General features: G+C 41.9%; 1 protein-coding gene across 4 annotated transcripts in view; it reads right to left on the bottom strand.

Moving 5' to 3' along the window:
* Nucleotides 1-13,682: 13,682 nt before the first annotated feature.
* Nucleotides 13,683-25,847, bottom strand: part of LOC132691103 (uncharacterized) — a 45,484-nt gene continuing 33,319 nt past the window's right edge. Inside the window, exons 2-5 of one of the 4 annotated variants that reach the window (XM_060652429.3) lie at nt 24,734-24,931; nt 21,990-22,116; nt 21,624-21,719; nt 13,683-15,452 (exon numbers count right to left, since the gene is read on the bottom strand). In XM_060652429.3, the coding sequence (XP_060508412.1) occupies nt 14,119-15,452; nt 21,624-21,719; nt 21,990-22,116; nt 24,734-24,748 (1,572 nt within the window). In that variant the 5' untranslated portion in view covers nt 24,749-24,931 and the 3' untranslated portion in view covers nt 13,683-14,118. Of the gene's footprint in view, nt 15,453-21,623; nt 21,720-21,989; nt 22,117-22,191; nt 22,428-24,733; nt 24,932-25,847 lie in introns of those variants that run through there. The other 3 variants (XM_060652430.3, XR_013552468.2, XM_078438772.2) reach the window with 3 other exon arrangements.

The following is a 25,847-nucleotide window of genomic DNA, read 5'->3' as shown; positions in this document are numbered from 1 at the left end:
ATTGGTAAAGATCTACTATTGCATACAGGATTTTTCTTGGATTATACTTTAGATATTTCCCTCTATTCTCCAACTTAGATCATTCTTTCTATATGATGGCTTAATTAACTTCCATACCCATTTCTTCCTACCCAAGTAATTGTCAGAACGTGATATCTTTATAAATCCAGACTTATAAAGTTTGTTTGTTTCTGTGTCCATGAATTTGGAGGGTGAAAGGCTGGAAAAAACTGACTTCTATTACTTACTTTTTTTTTTTTAAATGTTTATTCATTTCTGAAAGAGACAGAGTGCAAGTGGGGGAGGTGCAGAGAGAGAGGGAGACACAGAATCTGAAACAGATCCAGGCTCTGAACTGTCAGCACAGAACCCAACGCAGGGCTCAAACCCACAAACTGTGAGATCGTGACCTGAGCCAAAGTCAGACGCTCGACCAACTGAGCCACCCAGGCTCCCCCTATTACTTTTAAAAACAAGCAATAAAATCAGACAAAACAAAAAAAATCTGGCTGTTATGTGGCGAACAGAGAGAAGCAAGAGTAAAGAAGTGAGAGCATTTTCAAGAAAACTATATTAATTTTGGAAAGAGACGACGAACGTTGGGCCTTGGGTGAAACATTAGTTATAGAAAGGAGTGGAGGACCTCCAGATACAATAAGGAGAAAGTATAGACTGAAGTCGCTTATGGATTGGATTTGTTGTGTAAGTGAAAAGAGGAACCAGGTGACATGATGTTTGAAGCAGCTATTAAGTCTCCAAATGCAGAAATGAAATATCTAGGTCAATGTGCATGGATAAAAGAAGGTCTGGCCTACAAACAAACATTTGGGGGTCATCAGCACATAAATGGTATTCTTAAGTCCATGAAAATGAATGAAACCACTGAGAGCAAATGATGGAAATGGGCAAGGATGAAACTTCATGCTCTCTGACTCTGGAGACTTTAGAAGATGCCCAGAGAATGAAGTAAGTCCATCCATCAGGTGCAAACGATGACCAAGGAAAGATGCCAACTTAAGTCTTGAACAAATACCTGGGAGAAGCAGGTTAAATTTAGGGACCTTTGGCTTCTCACTGCAAGATAAGCATAGTTATTCTCTCATACTGATTCTTCTCTAGTTCTCCATGCTATAGACAGTGAACCTTCCCAAAACTCTAATATCATATTTAGAGAATACCACTGTGGTCAACATTCCCAACTTCTCACTTGTTTTTATACATTTTTCACATGGCCCACAGAAATCCAAAAACCAGATTGCTGGATAAAAGGCTTCGGTGTTAACTAGGTGAATTGTGACATTATTCAGTCAGGTGAGAGGGGTGAAAACAAGAGCTGCGGAGAACACAGGGAGGGACATTGCCAGACAGGAAGCAGAAGAGGAGAAGGAAGTCTGCAAGCTGCAAAGAAAACATCCTCCTGAATATGAATCAACCCAAAAGAGAGAACAAGAGGTGCATCTCCCTTGAAACACCAGGCAAATGAGAGCCTCGTTAATGACTTAGGTATTTGCAATGATCTTTAACGTTTTGGCCTTTTTAAACACATTTGGAAGGGGTCATCCCCTCATGGGCAACTACTTTACCTTCAAAGTCTCACAGCTTCCTGGTTCTCAGCTGCTCACTTACCTGAAGAGTACTGACATTGCATTTCATCTTCTATGCTCCATGGCTTCCCTCCGTGCTCAAAATTAAGGATCATATGTGGGTTGGTAGCTGGATAGCCTGTTCATGGGAAATGACAAAGACTTGGACACTTATAATCTGACTGGGTGGGGGATACCCAGGAAAAGCACAAGGTCTCAGGAACTGACATACTTCCACTTTGGCAGATTAAGGATCTATTGAAGGTGACAGCACATAAATTCTGTCTGGGAACAGAAGTCAGATTAAGAATCTATTGCCTATAAACTAAAGTCCAGTATGTTGAAGCTCTTTGGAAGCCAGGGCAAACGAAAAACGAAAGGCTACTGTCTGTGACACTCTGATTGACACAGGGCAATCATCTTGAACTGCTGTCACAGGTTGCTATAATTCTCCAACATCATATCTTGGTATAGATTCTTCTGAGCAGAACTAGAAGGCACCACTCATCCCCAGTGAAGTCCACAGATACATCCTTAAATGACACGAATCCCTATAATAACACATTCTTCTTCAATTTGTGGTGATCGTTACTGTCGTGAGAAAGATCTCTGGGTATATGTTTCGGTTGTTTTTACCATACCTTACAAAGGCTATGTTTTTGTGTAATACTTTTCATTATTCATTATGGTAAGAAATAAAATGCCATTAAATCTGCCTTCCCATATTATAATACATAGATGTGTCAAATCAACATGTTACACACCTTAAATTTATATGATGTTATATGTCAAATATATTTCAATTTAAAAAAATATATTGCAATTGTGCACTTAACTATCAACTAATCCAATAAATTAGAAGTTTGGGGGGCACCTGGCTGGCCCAGTGGGTTGAGCATGTGACTCATAATCTCAGGGTTGTGAGATCAATGTGGAGCCTACTTTAAAAAATAAATAAGTAAATTAGGAGTTTTTGAAAGGAATACTTAAATCCTACAGGTAAAATATCCCTGAAATAGAAATCTCTGAAAAACATTTTTAATGTTTATTTTGAGAGAGAGAGACAGAGAAAGGGAGGGAGGTGTGCCCACGGGCACAGGGACACAGAGGAGGGGCAGAGAGAGAGGGGGAGAGAGAATCCTAAACAGAGTCCTTGATGTCAGAGTAAAGCCTGACACAGGGCTCAATCTCATGACCGTAAGATGCACAACTGGAGCCAAAATCAAGAGTAGGACACTTAACCTACTGAGCCACCCACGCGCCCCTCTGAAAAACATTTTTAACATCTACTTAAAAGGTAGAGAGCAAAGTGCTAACATAAAAACACAGCAAGTAGCCCTCAAGGACCTTTTATCTTTTTTCCAACTAAACACTACCTTTTATTTATTTTTATTGAGGTATAATTGACATACATTATATCAGTCTCAGGTGTGCAACATAATGATTTGCAAAAGATCTGTGAGATGACTGTCACAGTAAGTCTAGTTAACATCTATCACCATGTTAGGGAAACATGTATCAACATGTATCAACATGTATCAACAGGGAAACATGTATCAACAGAGAGAACACAGAATCAGACATGAAATGACTGCACATGCGTTAATTATCAGCATGGGCCATTAGTATGTTGTAATATATTGAGAAATAACACATCCAAAATATGAGGAAAGAATGAGATATTATTAAAATGACCATTCAGGGCGCCTGGCTGGCTCAGTTGGAAGACTATGTGACTCTTGATTTCAGGGTTGTGAGATTGAGACCCAATTTGGGTGTGGAGATTACTTAAAAATAAAATCTTGGGGCTCCTGGGTGGCTCAGTTGATTAAGCATCCAACCCTTTTTTAAAATATTTATTTACTATTTTTGAGAGAGACAGAGCACGAGCAGGGGAGGGGCAGAGAGGTTGGGAGACACAGAATCTGAAGCAGGCTCCAGGCTCTGAGCCATCAGCACAGAGCCTGACATGGGGCTCAAACTCGTGAACCGTGAGATCATGGTTTGCACCAAAGTTGGACACTTAACCGACTGAGCCACCCAGGCGCCCCATCATCTAACTCTTGATTCCAGCTCGGGTCATGATCTCAGTTTATGAGTTTGAGTCCCACATTGGGCTCTGTGCTGACAGCATTCGGAGACTGCTTGGGATTCTCTCTTTTTTCTCTCTTCTCTTTCTGCCCAACCCCCTGCTCTCACTCATGCGTGCACACTCTTCTCTCTCTAAAAATACATAAACTCAAGGGTGGCTGAGTGGCTCAGTCGGTTAAACATCGGACTTCAACTCAGGTCATGATCTCACAGTTCAGGAGTTCGAGCTCTGCATCGGGTGAGCTTGAGCCCCACTTCGGGTGAGCACAAGCCCTGCTTCTCTCTCACTCCCTCTCTCTCTGCCCCTCACTCACTTGTGGCCTCTAAATAAATAAATAAATAAATAAATAAATAAATAAATAAACTAACTTAAAAATTTTTTTAAATATATTAAAATTTTTTATTTTTATTTTTTTTAACATTTGTTTATTTTTGAGAGAGAGAGAGACAGAGCATGAGCAGGGAAGGGGCAGAGAGAGAAGGAGACACAGAATCCGAAGCAGGCTCCAGGCTCCGAGCTGTCAGGCTCCAGGCTCCGAGCTGTCAGCCCCGATGTGGGGCTCGAACCCACGAACTGTGAGATCACGATCTTAGCCGAAGTCAGACGCTCAACCGACTGAGCCACCCAAGTGCCCCTAATTTTTTTTTAAATGTTTATTTATTTTTGAGAGAGAGACAGAGTGTGAGTGGCGGAGGGGCAGAGAGAGAAGGAGACACAGAATCCAAAACAGGCTCCAGGCTGTGAGCTGTCAGCGCATAGCCCGACACGGGGCTCAAATTCATGAACAGTGAGATCATAACCTAAGCTGAAGTGAGAGGCTTAACTGACTGAGCCACCCAGGCACCCCTATTTTTTTAAGTTTATTTATTTATTTTGAGAGAGAGAGAAGAGGGGCGGGGGGGGGGGGGCGGGAAAGAGAATCCCAAGCAAGACTTGTGGGCCTTGAACCCACGAACTGCAAGATCCTAATCTGAGCCAAACTTAGACACTTAACGATGGAGCAACCCAGGCTCTCATAAAAAAATTTTTAATGACTATTCAGATGTATATGAACCTGTTGACCCTTGAACAATATGAGGGTTAGAGGCAGCAACCCCTTATGCAGTCAAAAATCCATGTATAACTTTTGACCCCCCAAAAACTTACCAACTAATAGCCTAATGTTGACCAGAAGCCTTACCAGTAACATAAACCATTAACACATATTTTGTATATGTTTAAATACTGTAGTCCTTCAATAAAGGATGTTAGAGAAATGTGACGGATCCACGCAGTTCAAACCCATGTTGTTCAAGGGGTCAAGTGTACAGTCAACCCTCATTAGTCACAGAGGGTTTCTTGACTGTGAATTCACCTACCTGCTAATGTTTCATTGTAACCCTGATATCAACAGTCACAGTGAAATTCTGCAGGGAGCGAAGAGTCATTTCAGCAGTGGGTAATTGGAATTGCCCCCTTGGGTATATTCCCAGTTGAGTTTGAACAAAATGATGTCCTGCCTTCTTGTTTCAGTTCTCATACTGTAAACCAGGGTCCTTTTCATGGTCTATTTAATGCCATTGTTTTTGGGTTTTTTCCCCCACGTTTTTGCTTTTTTCTTAGTGATTTTGCTATTTGAAATGGTCCCCAAGCACGTGCTGAAAAACTGTTTAATGTTCCTAAGTGCAATAAGGCAGTAAGGCAGTGATGCCCCTTATGGAGAAAATCTATGTGTTAGATAAGCTCTGTATAGGCATGAGTTATAATGTAGTTGGTCATGAGATTTATATCAATAAATTAATGATATATGTTAAATAAGGTGTCTTTAAACATAAGCACACAAAAACCAAGGTTATGTCTTGCTTGACGAAAATGTTGTGACCAGGGGCTCACAGGAATCTAACCCATATTTCTCCTAGGAGCAATTGTTCAATATTTGGTAATCAGTGTTCATGGTGACTTTACAGAATGTAACTATTGTCAATAATAAGAATTGAGTGTATATAGTGTATATAGTAACTAAAACTAGTGACCTAATTGACAATTTAATAGCTGAACAGATACAGATGAAGAATTAGTATATTGGAATAGAGATCTAAACCCCCAGCCTGAAATGCAAAGGAGAGAGTAAGAAACATAGAGGTCAATTCTAAACTGTATACAGATGTAGAAAAGACTTGGAATATCCAAGGCAATGTTGAAGAAGAAAAAACCTGGAGAGCATAACCCTCACAGATTTTAAGACTTAATACATAAAAACCTATAGTAATCAAGATATGGTAGTATTATTAGTACTAGGGTAGTAAATACAACAATAGAAAAAAATACAAAGATCCCAGAAAGACGACTCAGTATACAAAATTACCTATTTTATGACAAGATGCCAATGTAATTCAGTAGGGGAAAAACAATGGTCTTTTCAACAACAGCTGTTCAATTGGATAACTATACGGGGAGGGGGCAAGATTTTCACTCCCACCTCACACATACCGAAAAGTAAATACAGGATGGATCACAGGCCTAAATATAAACAATGAAGTATTCAAATTTCTAGGGAAAAACTTACAAGACTCATCGATTATTATGGGATATGCAAAGATTTCATATACAAGATGCAAAAAGCACTAACTAGGAAGGAAAATATTGACAAAGTGGGTTATTACCAGGCATGACTGATCTTTACCAATTCTCAAAACCATGGCCCACTTTAAAAATATCATTCTGGGGGTACCTGGGTGGCTCAGTTGGTTGAGCATCCAACTTCAGGTCGGGTCCTGATCTTACAGCTGGTGGGTTCGAGCCCTACATCGGGCTCTCTGCTGTCAACATAGAGCCTGCTTTGGATCCTCTGTCCCCCTCTTTGCCCCTCTCCCTCTCCCTCCTTCCCTCCCTCCCTCCCTCCCTCCATGTCTCTCTCTCTCTCTCTTTTTCAAAAACAAATAAAAAAAATTAGAGGTGCCTGGGTGGCTTAGTCGGTTAAGCATCTGACTTCAGCTCATGATCTCCCAGTTCACAAGTTTGAGCCCTGCATCAGGCTCTGGGCTGACAGCTCAGAGCCTGGAGTCTACTTCAGACTCTGTGTTTCCCTCTCTCTCTCTGCCCCTCCCCCACTCATGCTCTCTCTCTCAAAAAAAAAAAAATGAATATTTTCTTAAAAATTAAAAAAATCGGGGGCGCCTGGGTGGCTCAGTCGGTTAAGCGTCCGACTTCAGCCAGGTCACGATCTCACGGTCTGTGAGTTCGGGCCCCGCGTCAGGCTCTGGGGTGATGGCTCGGAACCTGGAGCCTGTTTCCGATTCTGTGTCTCCCTCTCTGACCCTCCCCCGTTCATGCTCTGTCTCTCTCTGTCCCAAAAATAAATAAAAAACGTTGAAAAAAAATTAAAAAAAAAATTAAAAAAATCGGGGAAGGGAAGGGAAAAAAAAAAAAAAAAAGAGGTTAGAGTGGGAGAGAGCCAAAGCATAAGAGACTGTTAAAAATCTGAGAACAAACTGAGGGTTGATGGGGGGTGGGGGGGAGGGGAGGGTGGGTGATGGGTATTGAGGAGGGCACCTTTTGGGATGAGCACTGGGTGTTGTATGGAAACCAATTTGACAATAAACTTCATATATTGAAAAAAAAATTAAAAAAATCATTGTGTGTGCTTGGCAGTTATACTGATAAAGTCTACATAGCATAAATGCAGCCTACCAGTGGTTATAGGTAAAAGAGAAAGGTGTAAAATCAATGATCTAATTGCTACTTTATGAGGCTAGGGGGAAAATCAGCAAACAAACTAAACATGCTAAAAACAAATGAATAGGAAACTGATAAACAAGAAAATTGAAAAGATTACTAAAATTGGTAAAGCCATAGGGAGACTGATTAACAAAAAAGAGAGAAGAGAAACTAAAACAAAGTGATGAAAAATTAATCAACACTACTAATCCTAAAGACATTAAAAGGAAAATATGATATCTTTTAATGACAAAGCACATTTCAGGCACATCATACTGAAGCTGCTGAAAACCAAAGATAAAAACTAAATCTTGAAAAGAGTCAGAGGGGGAAAAAGGCACACTATATATTGGGAAATAGCGATAGGAATGATTGCTGACTTCTAACCAGAAACAATTCTGGGAGGTCAGAAGATACTTTAATCACATCTTTAAAGTGACCAATAAACAAACAAACAAACAAACAAGCACTGTTAACCCAGAATTCTATCCTCAGGGAAAATATTATTTTAAAAGCAGTGTGAAATAAAGACATTTTCGTCACTAGAAGTCCAATGCACTACACATTACACCACAGAGCCACTGGAGATACATTTTTAAATAAGCAAAATCTGAGAGAATTCACTGCTGAAAGATCTGCACAAATGAAATCCTAAAGGATGTTTTCAGGCTAAAAGAAAATTTTCTAGTTGAAAACTCCGATCAGTAGAAAACAGTCAACACCAGCTATGGTAAATAATAAGATATTCTTCTCATTTTCCTTAAAGGGTGAATTGTTTAGAAGCGAGGTCCATGGGCCAAATTCAGCTCCCTGACTACTTCTGTAAATTAAGTTTTATTAGAACATAGCCACATCCATTTGTTTACATATCTCTGAATGCTTTTGCTCTAGAAGAGATCATTGAACAGATGTGATAGAGACTGTATAGCCAGCAAAGCTGAAAATATTTACTATCTCACCCTTTATTGCCTCAGTACAAAATAAATAACACTGTGAGGTGGGCTTATAACAATAAAAAACTAAAAAGTGGGACAACAATAGCTCAAAAGACAAGGTGTGGACCTAAAAGGAATTATATGGCCCTTAGGTTATTACATTTTTGGAAGTGTGACGTAGAATGTGTGAATTACAAGTGTGAAGTAGGAAAGGTAAGGTGTCATGTGTGAAATGAATAGTGTAAAACAGCACAATATCAATTCTAAGTCAACCTTGATGAATTAAAAGATGTCACACTGTGAGCTCTATAGCTACCACTAAAATAATAATAAAATCAACAACAATAATAAAAACAAGACATACCATTCAACCCAGCACAGTCTGTCCTTGAGGCACCAAAATTCACAACCATTCCATGTGCAAAATGCACTTTTCCTTTAAGACTGAGAATGAGACAAAATGTTCACTCCCATACTCTACATCATACTAGAGGACCTCACAGCGCAATAATACATGAAAAATAATAGGCTTAAATATCAGAAAAGAATATTGTTGTTATTTGCAGACAACAGGATTCTGTATAAAGAAAACCCAAGAAAGCCTACAGAAACTACAAAATTTATGAGTGAATCTACCAAATTCACAAGATAAAATGTCGGGGTGGCTGGGTGGCTTAGTTGGTCAGGCGTCTGACTCTTGGTTTCAGCTCAGGTCATGATTTCACGGTTCATGAGTTCAAGCCCCGCATTGGGCTCTGTGCTGACGGCTCAGAGCCTGGAGCCTGCTTCAGATTCTGTGTCTCCCTCTCTCTCTGCCCCTCCCCCGCTTGCGTGTGCGCGCGCACGCGCTCTCTCCCTCTCTCTCAAAAAAAAAAAATAAATAAATAAAAACATTTTTAAAAAAGCCCTGTGGGTCAACACCTTGATTTCAGTCTTAGGGAATTCAGGGCAGAGAAATTAGCCAAGCCAATCCAAACCTCTGTGGGATAATAAATTTGCATTATAAAAGTTTGTGAGAATTTTTTGGGCAAGAGAAAACTAACACATTATTGATAATGGAAACATTAGAAAGTATTTGTAATTTGGGGCACCTGGCTGGCTCAGTCAGTAGAGTGTGAGACTCTTGATCCTGGGGTTGAGTCTGAGCCCCACGTTGAGCATGGAGATTACTTAAAAATAAAATCTTAAAAAGTATTTGTAATTCAACTTACACACATCATACATTCTTACATATCTATTCACCAGTATTCCTTTAAGTGAACTCTATGGTCTACATTTCCCTATTCTACCTTTGTCCTAATCTTAATGTTATGGCTTATTTTTCCTTAGATTCTGAATTTAGGAAAGCGTATGTTTCCATTTGATAATTATTTTTACATGCCTCTGCAAACCCATGAGAATGAAGGCAAAACACAGAAACAAACAAAAGCCCACCAGGACCTTCAAGTTTTCTTCTGTTCTTAGGAAATGGCCAGCATTTTTAGTCAATTGTCTTTTCTGGTTCTGAACATCTGACAAGAGAGCGCTGACCAAGGATAAAGGAGCCATTTTTTAAAAATGTTTATTTATTTTTGAGAGGGAGAGAGACAGAGAGAGACAGAGCGCGAGCAGGGGAAGAAGAGAGAGAGACACACACATAGAATTTGAAGCAGGTTCCAGGCTGTCAGCACAGAGCCCGACGCAGGGCTCAAACCCACAAACCATGAGGTCATGACCTGAGCCGAAGTCGGCCGCTTAACGGACTGAACCACCCAGGCGCCCCTAAAGGAGACATTTCAATGAGAGGCTAGCTTTTAGGGTTTTGACAATTACTCAACTCCCCTCTTTTCATGAAGGATGAACCCTCAAAAGCACAAAGCTAAGGTTAGGAAGACAGCCTCAGACAGGGGACTAATCAGCCCACACACCAACTAGGAATCTCTAGTCTTCTACCTTCACCCCTAAAACAAACCTACAAACACAGAAAAAGGCAAACCTGGAGTAAATCCTCCCCTGTCCCAAACCAGCACCAGACAACTTGTTGTGGGGTAGCTGATTCTGGACCTCTCCTCTGAGGTCTGGCAGGTTCTAAAATCTAGAGACTGAAGCTCTAGGCTGGAAATCAAGACAAAGTAGGTAGAATCTATAAATGGGTACAGATTGTTGTATGTTCTAAAGTGTGTAAATCAAATTTCTTTCTGCCTAAATCATCTCATTCATAAGAATACTATTTGAAAGTTGCTTGCTTAGTCCTCAAGGCACTGCATGGCAGACACTGTTCTAGAAGTTTTTTGTTCATGGTGACACAGCGGGTAAGAGGAGGCCAGGACAAGACACCCCACGGAACACAAAGACACTCCAAGTTTTTCTGGGGACCAGGAGGGGAAGGGGTGGGATAGAAGGTATAGTAAGGTTCAGTAGGACCCACAATCAAATTCCCCTCCCAAGCTCCCAACATGGGGTCCATCTAGCCACCTAGAACCCGGAGGAACAAGGGCGAATGCCTCCCACACAACAAAGGAGCTGTCTAGTGCCATCTCTTACCCCAGCCATACAGCAGGACAGACCTACCAAGATCTGACCTTGCCCAAGCTGAGCCACAGGATGAGTTTGGAACTGACCCATGGAAAGCCAGTTCCCTCACATGCTGCATACAGAAGCCCCAGCGGTCTTTGATAAGGTTCTGACAGGCACCCTCTTCAACAACCGCTTGGACCCAGGCCAAATTCTCATGTGAAGAAAAACAGACAAAGGCAGATGAACTACATGTGCCAGAACCCCCGTGGCAGCCAAACAGCCAAGAAGCACCAGCCTGTAACTAGGAAGACCATGCACCCCAAACCACACTTTCCAGAAACCTGTGGCCGTGCACAGGTGCCTCAGTTCCCACAAAAACCAAAGATGGACTAGACAGAGACCAAACTACACTCCCCAACTTCAGCTGGGTCTGGGTCTCCTCCTCACAGGACCTGGTCCTCACTGATGGAAATGATCTTCTGGCCTCTTCCTGGGAGGCTGAACAACCTGGGGTTAGGGGCTCCAGTGACTAGACTGGGCCTCATCTATCCCTTTGCTCCTGTGGAGAGAAACCCCAGTAAATTGTAACTCTTATAATCTACTTGACACCACCTTCTTGAGCATACAGAACACTTACAATGGCTGTTTTTAACATAATTTTCTGTTATTTCTGTCACCCATGCCAATTCTGGGTCTCTATTGACTTTTCTTCACGTTTACAGGTCCTGTTTTCCTGTTTTTGTTTTTGTTTTTTTATTTGCATCCCTGGGTAGGTTTTGACTAGATGCCAGACACTGAGTTTGACATTGTTGGTCGACGGGATTCCTTTCTATTCTTTAAATACTACTGGGCTCTGGTCTGGGAAGGAGTTAAATTACTTGGAAACAGTTTGCGTTGGTAGCCGCTTGCATTTCTCCTTTGTCAGGAGGGTTCAGAGCAGCCTTTAGTCTAGAGCCAACATGAATCACCCAGTAGAGTCACTATTTTTCTGAAGTCCCACTGTGATTCTCCCAATGTTAGGAGGGGTTTCCATTCCAGCTGGTGGAAACACAAATTATTCCCCACGTGTGCAACCTCCAAGGATGGTTCTGCCTGTTCATTTCCAGTGGTTCTTTCTCCAGCCCTGGGAGTTTCCGCACATACACGTGCTGCTCACAACTGAAAATCATATGGGGGAACGCTCTCACCCTGGGTGCAGCTCTGTCCTCTCCTGTGATCTGCCCCGTGAATTTGAGTCGCTTTGAATTCTCCGAACTCTAAACTGTCTCAGTTCACAGACTGCCAGGATCTGATTAGATTCCCTCTCCCTATGCTGCAGAGTGGAAACTCTCTCCAGGCTATAAGCTGGGGGCAATCGTAAGGCTTCCTTCACTTGTTTCCTTTCTCTGAGAGATAGCTGTCCTGATGTCCCTATTACCCTATGTCTGCGGTCCATTCCTGTATTTTTCTATCTTTTTCATTATTTAATGAGGGTATATACATTAAACATTTGCTGTTAAAGAAACAGGGCTGTTGGAATTGGCTGTGAAAAATTCTCACACTTAGGTGTGGTATGGAGTACCATACTCAGAACGGGATAATTTATACAATTTCAGAATAGATACAAACATACGTTTGACATCTGCAGCACATAAATCTCATGTTCCTTTAAAACATTTAGTTCTTCTCCAGTGTATCACTTGATTTCCATATTCAAGAGCATTTCATGGTGATCACATCTAATGACACAAGTGTAAGATTCCTTGATTTCAGGGAAAAGTGTTACTGTATTTGGACCATGATAACTAAAGACAATTACTTCTCTGAGAACATGCTTCTCTACATTTATTTAATGGCTAGGTAGGAATTTACTGTAGTATGAATTCTCTGAAATGTAATGTTTTTGTGGTAGACAAAATGACCTCCCAAAGACATTCATGTCCTAATCCCCAGAACCTGTAAATGTGTTACGCTACAGGGCACAGGGCATTTGAAGTAAAAGACGCAATTGGGTATTTTAGGGCCATGTGACTCGTTTCTGGAGTTTCACAGGCTCACAGTCAAGAAAGGAATTGTGCCTCAGGACAATCTGTATGCAGAGCCTCACCCAATGCTTGATTTAGAGCTTTTGAGCTGATAAGATTTAGGTGGGATTTTTGGACTTTGAGTTGGTGCTGTTAATAGTTTGCGACATTTGGAGGTGCTGGGATAGAGCGAATGTATTTTCCATGTGGTATGGACACAAATCACTGGGTGCCAGATGGTGGTCTGCAATAGGCAGGATAATGGCCCCCCAAAGATATCCACATCTTAATCACCAGGACCTGTGAATATGTCAGAGAATAAGGCAAGGGAGAATCAAGGTAGTTAGGTGGAGTTAAGGTTGCTAATTAGCTGATTTTAAATAGGAAGGTTATCCTGGATTATCTGGGTGGGCCCAATGTAGTCACACAGGTCCTTAAATGCGGGAGAGGGAGGCAGGAGGCAGTGCCAGAGTGATGGAGGAGTTGACTGGCCATTGCTGGCTTTGAGGTGGAAGGGGCCTGCAAGCCACAGATTTGGGCAGCTTCTAGAAACTAGTGGACCAAGAGAACAGGTTCTCCCTGGAGCCTCCAGAAAGAAATGCAGTCCTGCCAACCCCTTGCTCTGAGCCCAGTGAGATGCATTTCAGACTTCAGACCTCCAGAACTATAAGATAATACATCTCTGTTATTTTAAGCCGACAAATTTATGGTAATTTGTTACAGCAGCGATAAGAAACTAATACACTTGTATCTCCACATTCATCATATTCATAGGTTTTTGCTACATAACGCAATTCCTGGTGCCCAAGATTTCATTTATTAGAGAAGTCTTTCCCAGATTCATTCCCAAGGTATAAAATTGTGACACATTAGTTAGTTTGGTGATAGAATTTCCATCTTTTATTGCATTCAGGGGCCTCTCTTTCCTATGAGTTCTTCCACATTTTACTAAAAATGCTGTCTGTATTCAGTGTCTCTAATATCTTTCTACACTTCTCTGGCATGTGATTAGGTACAACTTATCATTGAAAACATCATCACATTCTTTCCTCATGTTCTGGTCCTGTGGGAATTCTTTGATAGCAATGGAGATAATCATCTCCGGGAAATGGGTTCCCCACAATAGCTGCATTTCTGTGGACTGGGATTTCATGGATATTTAATAAGTCTGAATTCTCACAGACGTAGCCTCCACCACCACTGCCTCCACAGCATTTCTGCCCCAAATGAGCTCTCACATAGAACGTGTGGAGGATTCTTGCTAAAGGCTTTTCTAGTATCAGATAGATCCTGGTACCAGAGGATTTTCTTTCCTACACAATGTCTGTAACATATAAGACATAATTTATTACAGAAGGTGTGGTCACATTCACTGCATTTGCAAGACATATTCCCTGTGCAAACTCCAGATTACTTACTGAGGCCTGACTTCTTAGAAAAGGCTGTTCCACAAACACTACATTTCTACCCCCAAGGAGCTCACTGAGGTTTAACAAGGGCTGAGTTCCCGAAGAAGGTATTTCCACAGGCACCGTGTTCATCTGGTTTTGCTCCTGGGCAAGTTTACTCACGTATAAAGAGCTATGACTCCCTGAGGAAGGTTTTTCCACTTTCAGTGAATTTATAGTTTTCTCTCTTGCATGAGTTTTCTTATGTTTCATGAGGACTGACATGTGGGCAAAGGCTTTGCCACATTCACTGCATGCATACGGCCTCTCTCCGGTATGAGTTCGCTGATGCTGAATGAGCTTTGACTTGCTCCTGAAGGCTTTTTCGCACTCACTGCATTCATAAGGTTTCTCTCCTGTATGAATTCTCTGATGCTTGGTCAGGTCTGACTTAAAAAAGAAAGTTCTTCCACATTCACTGCACTCATAAGGCTTCTCTCCTGTGTGAAGTCTCTGATGTGCAATGAGGTATGCCTTCTGGGAAAAGGCCTTCCCACACACGCTGCATCCATAGAGCTTCTCTCCAGTGTGAGATCGCTGGTGTCTATTGAGCCGGCACTTCCTGCTGAAGGCTTTTCCACATTCACTGCATCCATAGGGTTTCTCTCCTGTGTGAGTTCTCTGATGTACCATAAGCTGTGACTTCCTAGAGAACGCTTTTCCACATTCATTACACTCATGGGGCTTCTCTCCAGTATGAATTCTCTGGTGTTCAGTGAGCTGAATCTTCCTCATGAATGTCTTCCCACATTCACTGCATCCATGGGGCTTTTCTCCTCGTTCAGTTCTCTGATGTCTAATGAGCTGTGCCTTCCTGGAGAAGACCTTACCGCACTCACTGCATTCGTGTGGTTTCTCTTCTGCGTAAGTTTTTTGATGTTCACCGAGCTGTGATTTAGTGCATTTAATTCCAGTAAGAGTTGTATCCTGTTGGATGTAGACAGAGGATTTCCCATATCCACTAAACTCATCACGATCTTCTCCTGCATATCTTCTATTCTGGAGAACAAAACCTAAATGTGATTTCAAACCTTTACAATGTGAACCAAATTTATTGTGTCTTTGTGTTAAAGGAACAAGACTTTTGCATAAATTGAAATTATTTCCAAGTGCATAATTTTGCTGACATCTTTCCAAAGTTTTAATCTCGTTTTGGTTTTCTGGTTGCCACTGCATATGGTCAATCTCCCATATTTCTTCTAGGAAAAAGAACAATGAAAACATCCATGATAATTTTAGGGGGAAAAGAAGGTTAAAAAAAAAAAAAAAAAGCCATGGTTTGGGCTAGCTCTAAGATCGAAGTCTAAGAGAAATGTACCCTGTGCTCTGTGAGAAAAAGACAACACTATAAAACAGCAAAAGGAAAAACACGTACTTTAGAAACAACAATGGATAGTCTACAATGAATAAATATAACTTAGGCTTCTCTCCAAATTGGACCTTGCAAAATGGAGACAAGTAAAAACAGAACCACACTGTGACTGGAACAGAACAAAAGAAGATGGAGGGGATGGATCCTTTCATCCAACAAACACTGAATGCGCTGGTGTTTGGGAATACATTAGAATATGATATTAGAATATTACCATACTATGTTTGAATATTAGAATTACAATATATCGGTCACACTAAGGTAACTTATATATTCTGTCTCTGTGGAGCTGTCATTCTAGTAACAAGACAGAGAAAAAGATGGGGGGAAGGGAGGATCAACAAGTAACCAAAGAAATAAAAAAATTACAGAACGTGCAAAACAGTGTGTATGAAGAAGGTGACAGAGTAGTGGTAGGTTAGTCTTAGATAAAATAATCATTCATGAGACAAGGAAGTTAAGGTGACATCACAGGGTAAGAATGAGCGGTGTTATACAGATAACTCGATGAATAACATTCCAAAAAGGAACAACCAATGCAAAAACTCAGAAGCAGAAAATCTTAGGCATGATCAAGAAACATAAGAGAGGCTGGTGCACCTGGATTATGTCCTTGGCTTGAGTGAAGTAGAAACAGGTAAGTTTGGAAAGGGAGGCAGAACTGAGACCATATAGATGATGTAGGGAGACTTTGTCAGAAACTGGATTTCCTATTGGGGTGCCTGGGTGGTGGCTCATTTCGTTAAGCATCCAACTCTTGATTTTGGCTCAGGTCGTGATCTCGAGGTTCATGGGTTCAAGACCCTGCATTGGGCTCTACACTTGACAACACGCAGCCCGCTTGGAATTCTATCTCCCCCTCTCTCTGCCCCTCCCCTGCTTGCATGCACATGTGTGCTCTCTCTCTCTCACACAATAAATAAACATTAAAAAAAAAAGTTAAAAAAAACTGGATTTTATGCTAAGAGCGATGGCCAGAAGCCACCAAACATTTTCTGGCAGGAATACAACCCATTCTGAATTGGTATTTCCAAATGTCACATGGCTGTTGCATGAAGAATGAACTGGAGAGGTGAAAATATTGAAAGAATACACAAGAATCTACAGCAGAGTTCAGGCAAGAGGTAACAGCACCTTCTGGGGAACCTGGATGGTTCAGCAGGTTAAGCATCCAACTCGATATTGGCTCAGGTCGTGATCTTACGGTTGTGAGACTGAGTCCTGTGCCGGGATCTGTGCTGAGTGTGGAGCCTGCTTGGGATTCTTTCTCTCCCTGACTCTCTCTGCCTCTCCCCCGCTCAAAAGAAGTAACAAACAGCAGCTTCAGTGTAACTGACTACAGTGGAGTTAGAGAAATGTACAAAAACAAGGACATAGTACAGAGAAGGGAAAGAGTGACAGGAGGAAAAGAGAAGGCTCAGTCAAGAATGAGTGCTAGAAGAAGAAAAGGGAATCATTGAGGATAGCTCCTCGATATGTGGCTTAAGCATCTGTGTAGGGTGCTGGTGCCATTTAATACGATGAGGAAAATCAGGGAGTTAGGTTTGGTATGCGTGGGGAATCAAGCGTTCCGTTTTGAGGAATGCATCAGGTCTGAGATAAACATTCAAGAACAAATATGAAGTATCCGGTTAGATCTAGGAGTGTGGAGAAAGTTCCAGACTTCAGATAACAATTTTAAGTTGAGTATATAAACAGTACTTAAACATTTGGACTACACAGAACCAGATGAGGTAATGGACAGAGAAAGGGGAAGGCCCTGGACAAGAATTTCATGGATTCCAAGTCTTAAGAGTTTTGGGAGAGTGATATGCAAAGAGAATATGAAAATCCCATCCAGAAACATCAAACAAATGCTGACCAAACATATAAACAATGGAGGTTTTCATAAGAAAGGGCTGAAATTGGAAAATCAGAATGCAGGATCTACGGAATCTTATCCCAAGATTATTGAGGCAAAATAGTCAATAATCCCTTGTTACTAAACCTTTCCCCTCTCATTCCACCTGCACATCAAAACTAAACTTTTATAATAACACCAATTACCTATTTAGAGTACTACAGTAGCCAATACTTCAACTTTCTATGTAAAAACGATACAACCTCCCTCAGTCCAATATATCCAGACACATATATGTCCACCTGGAATTTAAAAATAGGTCCTTGGGCCATCCGCCCTTGCCCCAGAGAAGAGTATAGCTGTCCTAACTGGTGGAAACATCAGCTTCTCCTCAGTTTCATCATACTGCAACTGTGTACTGTGCTATTCAATAAAATCTTCTGCAACAATGGGAATGTTTTATATCTGTGTTTTCTAATATGGTACCCACTAGCTGTGTGTGGCTACTGGGCACCTGAATGTGGGTGACCAGAGTGACAGGAGAACTGAATTTGTAACTTTACGTAATGTTAAATAAATTTAAGTAGCCACATGTGACCAGTGGCCAACACAATGGACGGCACAGTACAGACTATCACATCCGTATATACGGTAATATCCATATTTGCCATTATAATCTACTTGATAGACTCATCTCCCAATTTTTTCCTTTCAACTAATGCTACATTCTTCCTTAATCTCTGTTCCTATCTCCTCTCTGGCACCAGTTAAGAGATTCTGAAGAATCATCCTCTATCCAGGAACAAAACATTGACCTGCCTTATCTTCCACTTATTCTAGAGCTCCAAGCTCTAACTTCTTATTGTTCCAATGCTACTACCCAGCTATCTATCAAGCAAGACTCTCTAGAAATAGCAAAAAAAGCTCAGACAGAACCAAAGTCACACTTTCTAAGCCAATTATTAACATAAAATCCACAGTAATCAGCCATTTCCTTTCACATAGTCTCATCTCTCAATTGCCTTCCTCATTTCCATCTCCAAAATCTTTTTACTGACCCACAGGCCTTCCATCATCATTTTTATTTGAAACTCTAACATCTTTCTTGCAGAAATTATTTTATCATGCTTCCAAAAAGTACTTCATTCTTTCTATAACACTTTATCAAAGCTCAATTTTCTCTAACTTTACAAAAACAGTCCCTTCTATGCCTCATAATCAAATGCTAACAATTTTAGAATTTCAGGCATCTCTGTCAACCCTTCGCAACTGAGGACTTTGGACACTTGTAAGGTATTTCTGTCCTTCATTACATTTGAACCTTTTGGAGCTGTATTTGGGTGGCAGTTCTACTACAGGGATCAAAGCACAGCTGGCCTAGCGAGCATTTCCAACCTCATTTGCTCAGGACCCTCCCCATACCGAGTAGATCAGAAGATAAATCTTAAGAGACAAAGTCTGTGGTTTGAAAAACTTCCCACACAGTTTACACAGATCCCTGATTTAAAAACCAACCAAACAAACAAAAAACCGAAGCGAGACCTGTTTTCAAGATGTGATGAACAGATGCACGTGAATGATTATGCAGTCTGTACGCAGTAAGGAAGAGTGAGATAGAGACCCTTTCTCTGTATGGAAAAGGAAGCCTCATCCTAACCAGCGAAGCAATACAATAACACCTGTCGATCATGACTGAGTCAGTGCAGTTTAGACAGAGTACAGAGACGTTAGGGAAGATGGAGTTCCAAGTGTGCACTGGAACTTTGGGGAGATAAAAAGAAGGCAGTATCTGGACGTAAAAATGCAACACAATCAAATGCATAGATGCCAGCCGTTAGTTCACTGGACACTGTGGTATCTGTGGCATTCAATAAAATATATCACTTCTGCCTCCCCAGAATAAGTTTGTGGCTTGTTTCTGGGACATCTTCTGACCCTCCTCCTTCCAGAGCCCTGATACTTCTCACTCTACCTGGCTGGGTTCTTATCTTCTCAACTTCTAAATATATGTGGGCCTTTTTTTTTTTTTTTTTAACCAATTCTCACTTTCATGTTTTCTCATTAAGTTTCACTGCTTTAATGCCCTCTGCCCACAAAGGAATGCAGCCATACCATTAAAAGGGACTTGGGGCGCCTGGGTGGCTCAGTCGGTTAAGCGTCCGACTTCGGCTCAGGTCATGATCTCGTGGTCCGTGAGTTCAAGCCCCGCGTCGGGCTCTGTGCTGACAGCTCAGAGCCTGGAGCCTGTTTCAGATTCTGTGTCTCCCTCTCTCTCTGATCCTCCCCCGTTCATGCTCTGTCTCTCTCTGTCTCAAAAATAAATAAACATTAAAAAAAAAAAATTTAAAAAAAAAAAAAAAAAAAAGGGACTAACCGGGGGTGCCTGGGTGGCTCAGTCGGTTAAGTGTCTGACTCCTGATTTTGTCTCAGGTCATGATCTCACAGTCATGAGATCAAGCCACATGTCAGGCTCTGTGCTGGGTGTGGAGCCTGCTTACGATTCTCTCTCACCCTCTCCTTCTGCCCCTCTCTCCCCTTCATACTCTCTCTCTCAAAAGAAAAGAAAAAAAAGGGACAAACCAAAAACTGCAAACAGCCAGTGTGGGGGTGAGTGCAGCAACTCAGCAATCCAAGTCTAAACGATCACAGCCTACTCTGAGGTGGGAATTGAGCATGTGCATACAATTTCCAAAGGCCTTTCCAAAACAACAAAAAGAGCTTTTTTAAAGATTGTATTTTTAAGTAATCTCTACACTCAATGCGGGGCTCGAACTCACAACCCCAAGATCAAGAGTCGCATGCTCCACTGACTGAGCCAGCCAGGCACCCCAAAACAACAAATTTAATACAAATAGCAAAGACCTTCCAAAAAGTAATAGAGAAATACAGAAAACTCAAGGCAAAACTCACCAGTGACCAGGCACCAGTGTGCACAGCAGTACAGCAGAAACTAAGTAAAATGCATTAGGAATGAAAGGATTCACCAGGAGGAAAAATGATCTCAGGTTCCGGCACTGAAGCAGAAGGAAAAAGGATTTCACAGGATAATTATCCTGGGTGCAGGCAAAATAGAGAATTAAAGGTCAGATCACACTACAGAAGGGCAGGTGTCCACTTGGGAATAACTGTCAGACTACAGACAGCTTAACTCGTCAGTATATATGAATACGCTCTATGATGGCGAAGACATCATCTGGGAGAAAGGAGGACTCTGGTTTCGCATATGGGGAGTAGGACGTCAAAGGGCAGCTGCCCTGGTGGCTGGCAACATACCTGCATTACAGTGCAGATTAGACGTTAGCAGAAGAGGTCAATTTGGGACTCTCCCAACCTGGGACTCTCTCAGAACAGGGGCTTAGGCCTTGACAATGAATGAAACTTTTAATATGAGAATCAAGCAGAAGATTTAAAAAAAAACAACAGAACCTGCAAGTTGGGGAAGCAGAGGGTGAAGAAATAGAGGTGCCCTGAGAGACAAGGTACGTGTGGTTTCAGATGACCTCAGGGGATGTGAGTTGGCAGGGAGGGATATCAGCCCTTTCAAAAGGGGCAGGGATGTGCAGAAGATGAGAGCTGGGCCAAGTGCAAAGCCATCTGTTTGAGAGCAAGCAGGCGGAGAAGAGGAAGTGGGAACGCTGCAGAAAAAGAAAGGGAGGGGCGCCTGGGGGGCTCAGTCAATTAAGCATCTGACTCTTGATTTCGGCTCAGGTCATGATCTCATAGTTCATGAGTTCGAGCCCTGAATCCGGCCCCTCACTGACAGTGCAGAGCCTGCTTGATAGTCTCTCTTTCCCTCTCCCTCTGTCCCTCCCCCACTCTTGGGCGACCTCTATAAATAAATAAATATAAATAAATAAATAAGGAAGAAGGTGTGCACAGCTGAGGCAGGAGAGAACCAGGTAAGAATCTGGATCCAAGGTGAGACAGACTGTAATCAGATCTAGAAATGAGAAAAAAAAAAAAAAACGGGGTGTGGGGAAAACCTCATCCTTTAATAGCTGAAAAGAACAGCCCTAATAAAGAACAAAGATACAGAAAGGAGTTGATTATATTTGTGTCACCAACTGGTATAAGAAAAGCTCTCGACACAACCAAGTGTTAACCTTTCCCTGACCGACTGGAATTCTAGTTTTCTTGGTTTTCCTTTCAGTCACTCACCTGGACAGGGTGGCCTCGGAGCTGCTCCCTCTACTGCCCACAGTGGTCCTCCATGCTCCAACTGGAAGAGTGAATCTGGTTCTCTGGCTTGGTATCCTGTAAAATGGGAAATCACTGAAGACTTGGCACCAAGTATTTTAGCTTGGGCACCTACATAAACCGGAGAAAGTTTATGCATCATTTGTACTTCAGTAAAGTAAAATCTTTTTCCTAGGGGAAGGGAGAGCGTATACACTCTAGGGCCAAACAGGAAAATAAAAGTCTATACCCTACCACATGTTAGTGCCAACCAGGAGATATTTCAGAGACACTATGGCTTCTACTCAATGAGAAATGAAAGACAACTGACTGTGATGCTGTCCTCACCCACTGACACCAGGTTCCTGTAGTTCTCCAGCATCACGTCCCGGTACAGGTCCTTCTGGGCGGGGACCAGGAGCCGCCACTCCTCCCGGGAGAAGCTCACGGCCACGTCCTCAAATGATAACGGTGCCTGTAACAACCAATGCCAATGCACTCTAAGGCAGAACAGATGATGCAGAAAAGCGGGACAGGAACACGTTCTGATTGACTTCCTGTGATGAATTATGTGCATGGTTACTATTTCACATACCACAGGACCCTGTGTCTTAGTCTCAGGCTGCTATAACAAAATAACACAGACTGGGTAGCTTATAAAAACAGAAATTTATTTCTCACAGTTGGGGAAGGTAGGAGATCCCAGATCAAGGAGCCAGAATGGTTGTATTCTGTTGAGGGCCCACCTGCTGGTCCAAAGGCCCCCACCGCCTAACACCATCATCCCTGGGGGGCAAGATTTCAACATATAAATTTTGTGGGAACACAAACATTCAGCCAACAGCACCATGGAATTCTACTAATTAGTTCTTTGTAGGCTAAAAGAGTATCAAAATAATATTCGAAAAAAAATATTTTCAGAGACAAAACAATGTGCAGAAGGAAATGTTCATTCTTTGTTTATAAGTGAAAAACTATCCATCATCTAAACACCCATCAAAAGCAGGCAAGAATGTATTACAGCACCTCCATGCTGTAATATACCCTGCAAACGTTAAAATCAATTTGGTAGATATAAACATTGGTATCAATGATCTTCAAGGCATTCTCTTACATGAAAAAAAAAAAAAAATCAAGTCCCCAACTAGTATATATGTATTCCAGACATATCTTTATAGATTAAAGACCAAAAATCTTTATAGATTTAAGATTTTTTTGATGTTTATTTATTTTTGAGAGAGACAGAAAAAGACTGCGAGTGGGAGAGGGGTAGACAGAGAGGGAAAAGATCTGAAGTGGGCTTTGAGCTGACAGCAGCAGGCCGGATGCAGGGCTCAAACTCACAAACCATGAAATCATGACCTGAGCTGAGTCAGATGCTTAACTGACTGAGCCACCCAGGCGCCCCTAAAAAATCTTAACATATACACATACGTATGCATATAGAAATGTGTATAAATATATTCTACCATATGTCAATTATACAGAGATTAGTCAGAAGACCCAAACTATTAACATCTGTTACTCCTTGGTTTGGGGGTTGGGCAGGAAAAGGTAAAAGGGGATATTCTCTTTTAGTGCAAATACTTCTTTTTGCTTGACTTTTTTACATTTAAATATAGCCATGCACCATTAAGTATTTAAAAATACAAAGGCCAGGGGCACCTGGGTGGCTCAGTCAGTTAAGCATCTGACTTTGGCTCAGGTCATGATCTCACAGTTCATGAGTTGGAGCCCTGTGTCGGGCTCTTTGCTGACACCTCAGAGCCTGGAGCCTGCTTCAGATTCTAAGTCTCCCTCTCTCTCTCGGCTCCTCCCCTACTCGTGCTCTGTCTGTCTGTCTGTCTCTCTCTCTCAAAAATAAATAAACATTTAAAAAAATTAAAATAAATAAAATAAAAATACAAAGGCCAAACTAAGAATAGTTGACTCTGACTTCTTTTTCTGAACCTGTGGTTAAGAAGGTATAGGGGCGCCTGGGTGGCTCAGTTGCTTAAGTGTCCGATTTTGGCTCAGGTCGGTCATGATCTCACAGTCTGTGGGTTCGAGCCCTGTATCGGGCTCTGTGCTGACAGCTCAGAGCCTAGAGCCTGGAGCCTGCTTTGGATTCTGTGTCTCCCTAGCTCTCTGCCCCTCCCCTACTCTCTCTCTCTCTCTCAAAATTAAACATTAAAAAATTTAAAAAGTTAAAAAAGAAGGTATAAAGGAGGGGCCGTGCTGTCAGCACAAAGCCCGCTTTGGATCCTGTCTCCCCTTCTCTCTCTGCTCCTCTCACACATAACATGCGTGCAGGTGCATCCTCTTTTTCTCTCTCTAGAAAACAAACAAACAAACAAACAAACAAACAAAAAGGTATACAGGGAGCATTGTCACTATCTGTATTCCAAGCTGTTATCAAAGAATGGAACTTTTAGCTGTCTTCCGCCAAATGGCAGAATTCTTCATGGAGAATGGCTCAAAGGTCAAGCAGCCCATTCATTCTATTAAATAATCCAGGCTTTATTCCTGGGTAAAGTGTGGACTGCTGGAAGGTTCTATTGTCAAGGTGCACTGCTTTTGAAGAATTCTGTCCAATCCAGTTCTGCTCTGGCATTACCCTCTGAGCTTACTCTGAGGAACACGATGAGAAAAAGCCAAAGGAAGCATCCTATGCCTTTATTACATGGTTGATATCGAGGACACTGTCTACCACAAAATCTCTCTGGAGAGCTAGGAAAAGAAATTTCTTAGACTCTCTGAGCAATGAGATTACTTTCCCTGAAGAAATGGTTTATTTCTTGTAATCATGTAATATTTCATGTTTTTCTTAGTACCACAGCTGCCAAGAGGAGGAGACACAAATTCAAAGCTAAGGCAGCCCACAAGGCCTTATACAGCCATTTAGCTCCCATCCTTAAGGACTTTGTATGGACCCTAGGACCTATACATATCCTTTGCTTCCTAATTTGCCCAGATTTGAAGATTATAACCCAAACTTATTTTCCAACAGACCCTGACTTTTATCAACATATACTGTCTCATTTTATCAAACTGTTAGAAGCTTCCACAAATCCACTGGGAAACAAAGGACAGAAAGGTACAACAAACCTCACCTGGGCCTTGGTCATTTTCTCCTGTTCTTAAAAAAGGGCTAGAAACTCCAGGATATGCTGTCTTCTGTCTGCTCTGGGCCTGCCCAGAAGATATAGTCAAGGTATCTCAGGTCAGGCTGCTGCCAGAAATGATGATCTCCCAGGCCTGGAACCTCCTCCTTCTAGGACCAATAATGCCTTGTTCCCCTGGACTAGAACCTGTGGATTCAAGAGCAAATTCAATGGCAAGAGGACATACACCTGGGACCACAGCTCTCTTCGGCTGTGTGGATTCTAACAACAGGCCCCAACATTTCCTCTGTCTCTTTAACACCCAGGAAGCTTTTACATCATGAGGCCAGGCTCCATGGGAAGATACAGAATGGGTGAGAGGAATGCCTTTTTTTTTGGGTGGGGGGGGCAAAGTTGGACAAGAATGGATGTGAAAGAAATGGGAGAAGAACACGGCTCATGGTCTTGCCTGCTGTCAATTTCTCACACAGATCAATTGGAGCAATTATCCCATTTGAAGACCAAGGTACTATACAAATCATGACCATCGTCTTATTTAATCCTCAGTACTACTCTATAAGGTAAGCATTATCTCCATTTTTTTTTAATTTTTTTTTAAACGTTAATTTATTTTTGAGACAGAGAGAGACAGAGCATGAACGGGGGAGGGTCAGAGAGAGGGAGACACAGAATCCGAAACAGGCTCCAGGCCCCGAGCTGTCAGCACAGGGCCCGACGCGGGGCTTGAACTAACCAACCGCGAGATCATGACCTGAGCCGAAGTCGGACGCTTAACCGACTGAGCCACCCAGGCGCCCCAAGCATTGTCTCCATTTTAAGCGCAAGTAAGCTGAGGCTTGGTCAGGTGAAGTGTGTTGTCCAGGTTAACATCTTTCCTAAGTAGTAACGTGGGATCTGAATCCACATCTGCCTCTCTCCTTTATGACATATCCCTTTTCCAATAGCCTCACGATACAGTTGTTTTTTTTTTTTTCTCTCTCTCTCTCTCATGCACTTTATGAACTTTATTCCCTTGGCACATCACACTGTGGAGTGGCCATACTGTGGAGTGGCTATATGGTCACAGTTACAAAAACAGAGCCCCTGCAACTGTCTCTTGTAA

The sequence above is a fragment of the Panthera onca genome, chromosome E2, assembly GCF_046562875.1.
Source record: "Panthera onca isolate mPanOnc1 chromosome E2, mPanOnc1 haplotype 2, whole genome shotgun sequence".
In the NCBI taxonomy this organism is placed as follows: Eukaryota; Metazoa; Chordata; class Mammalia; order Carnivora; family Felidae; genus Panthera; species Panthera onca.
Note: the sequence above shows the minus strand (reverse complement) of the source record. Positions and strands in the feature narration are given on the sequence as shown.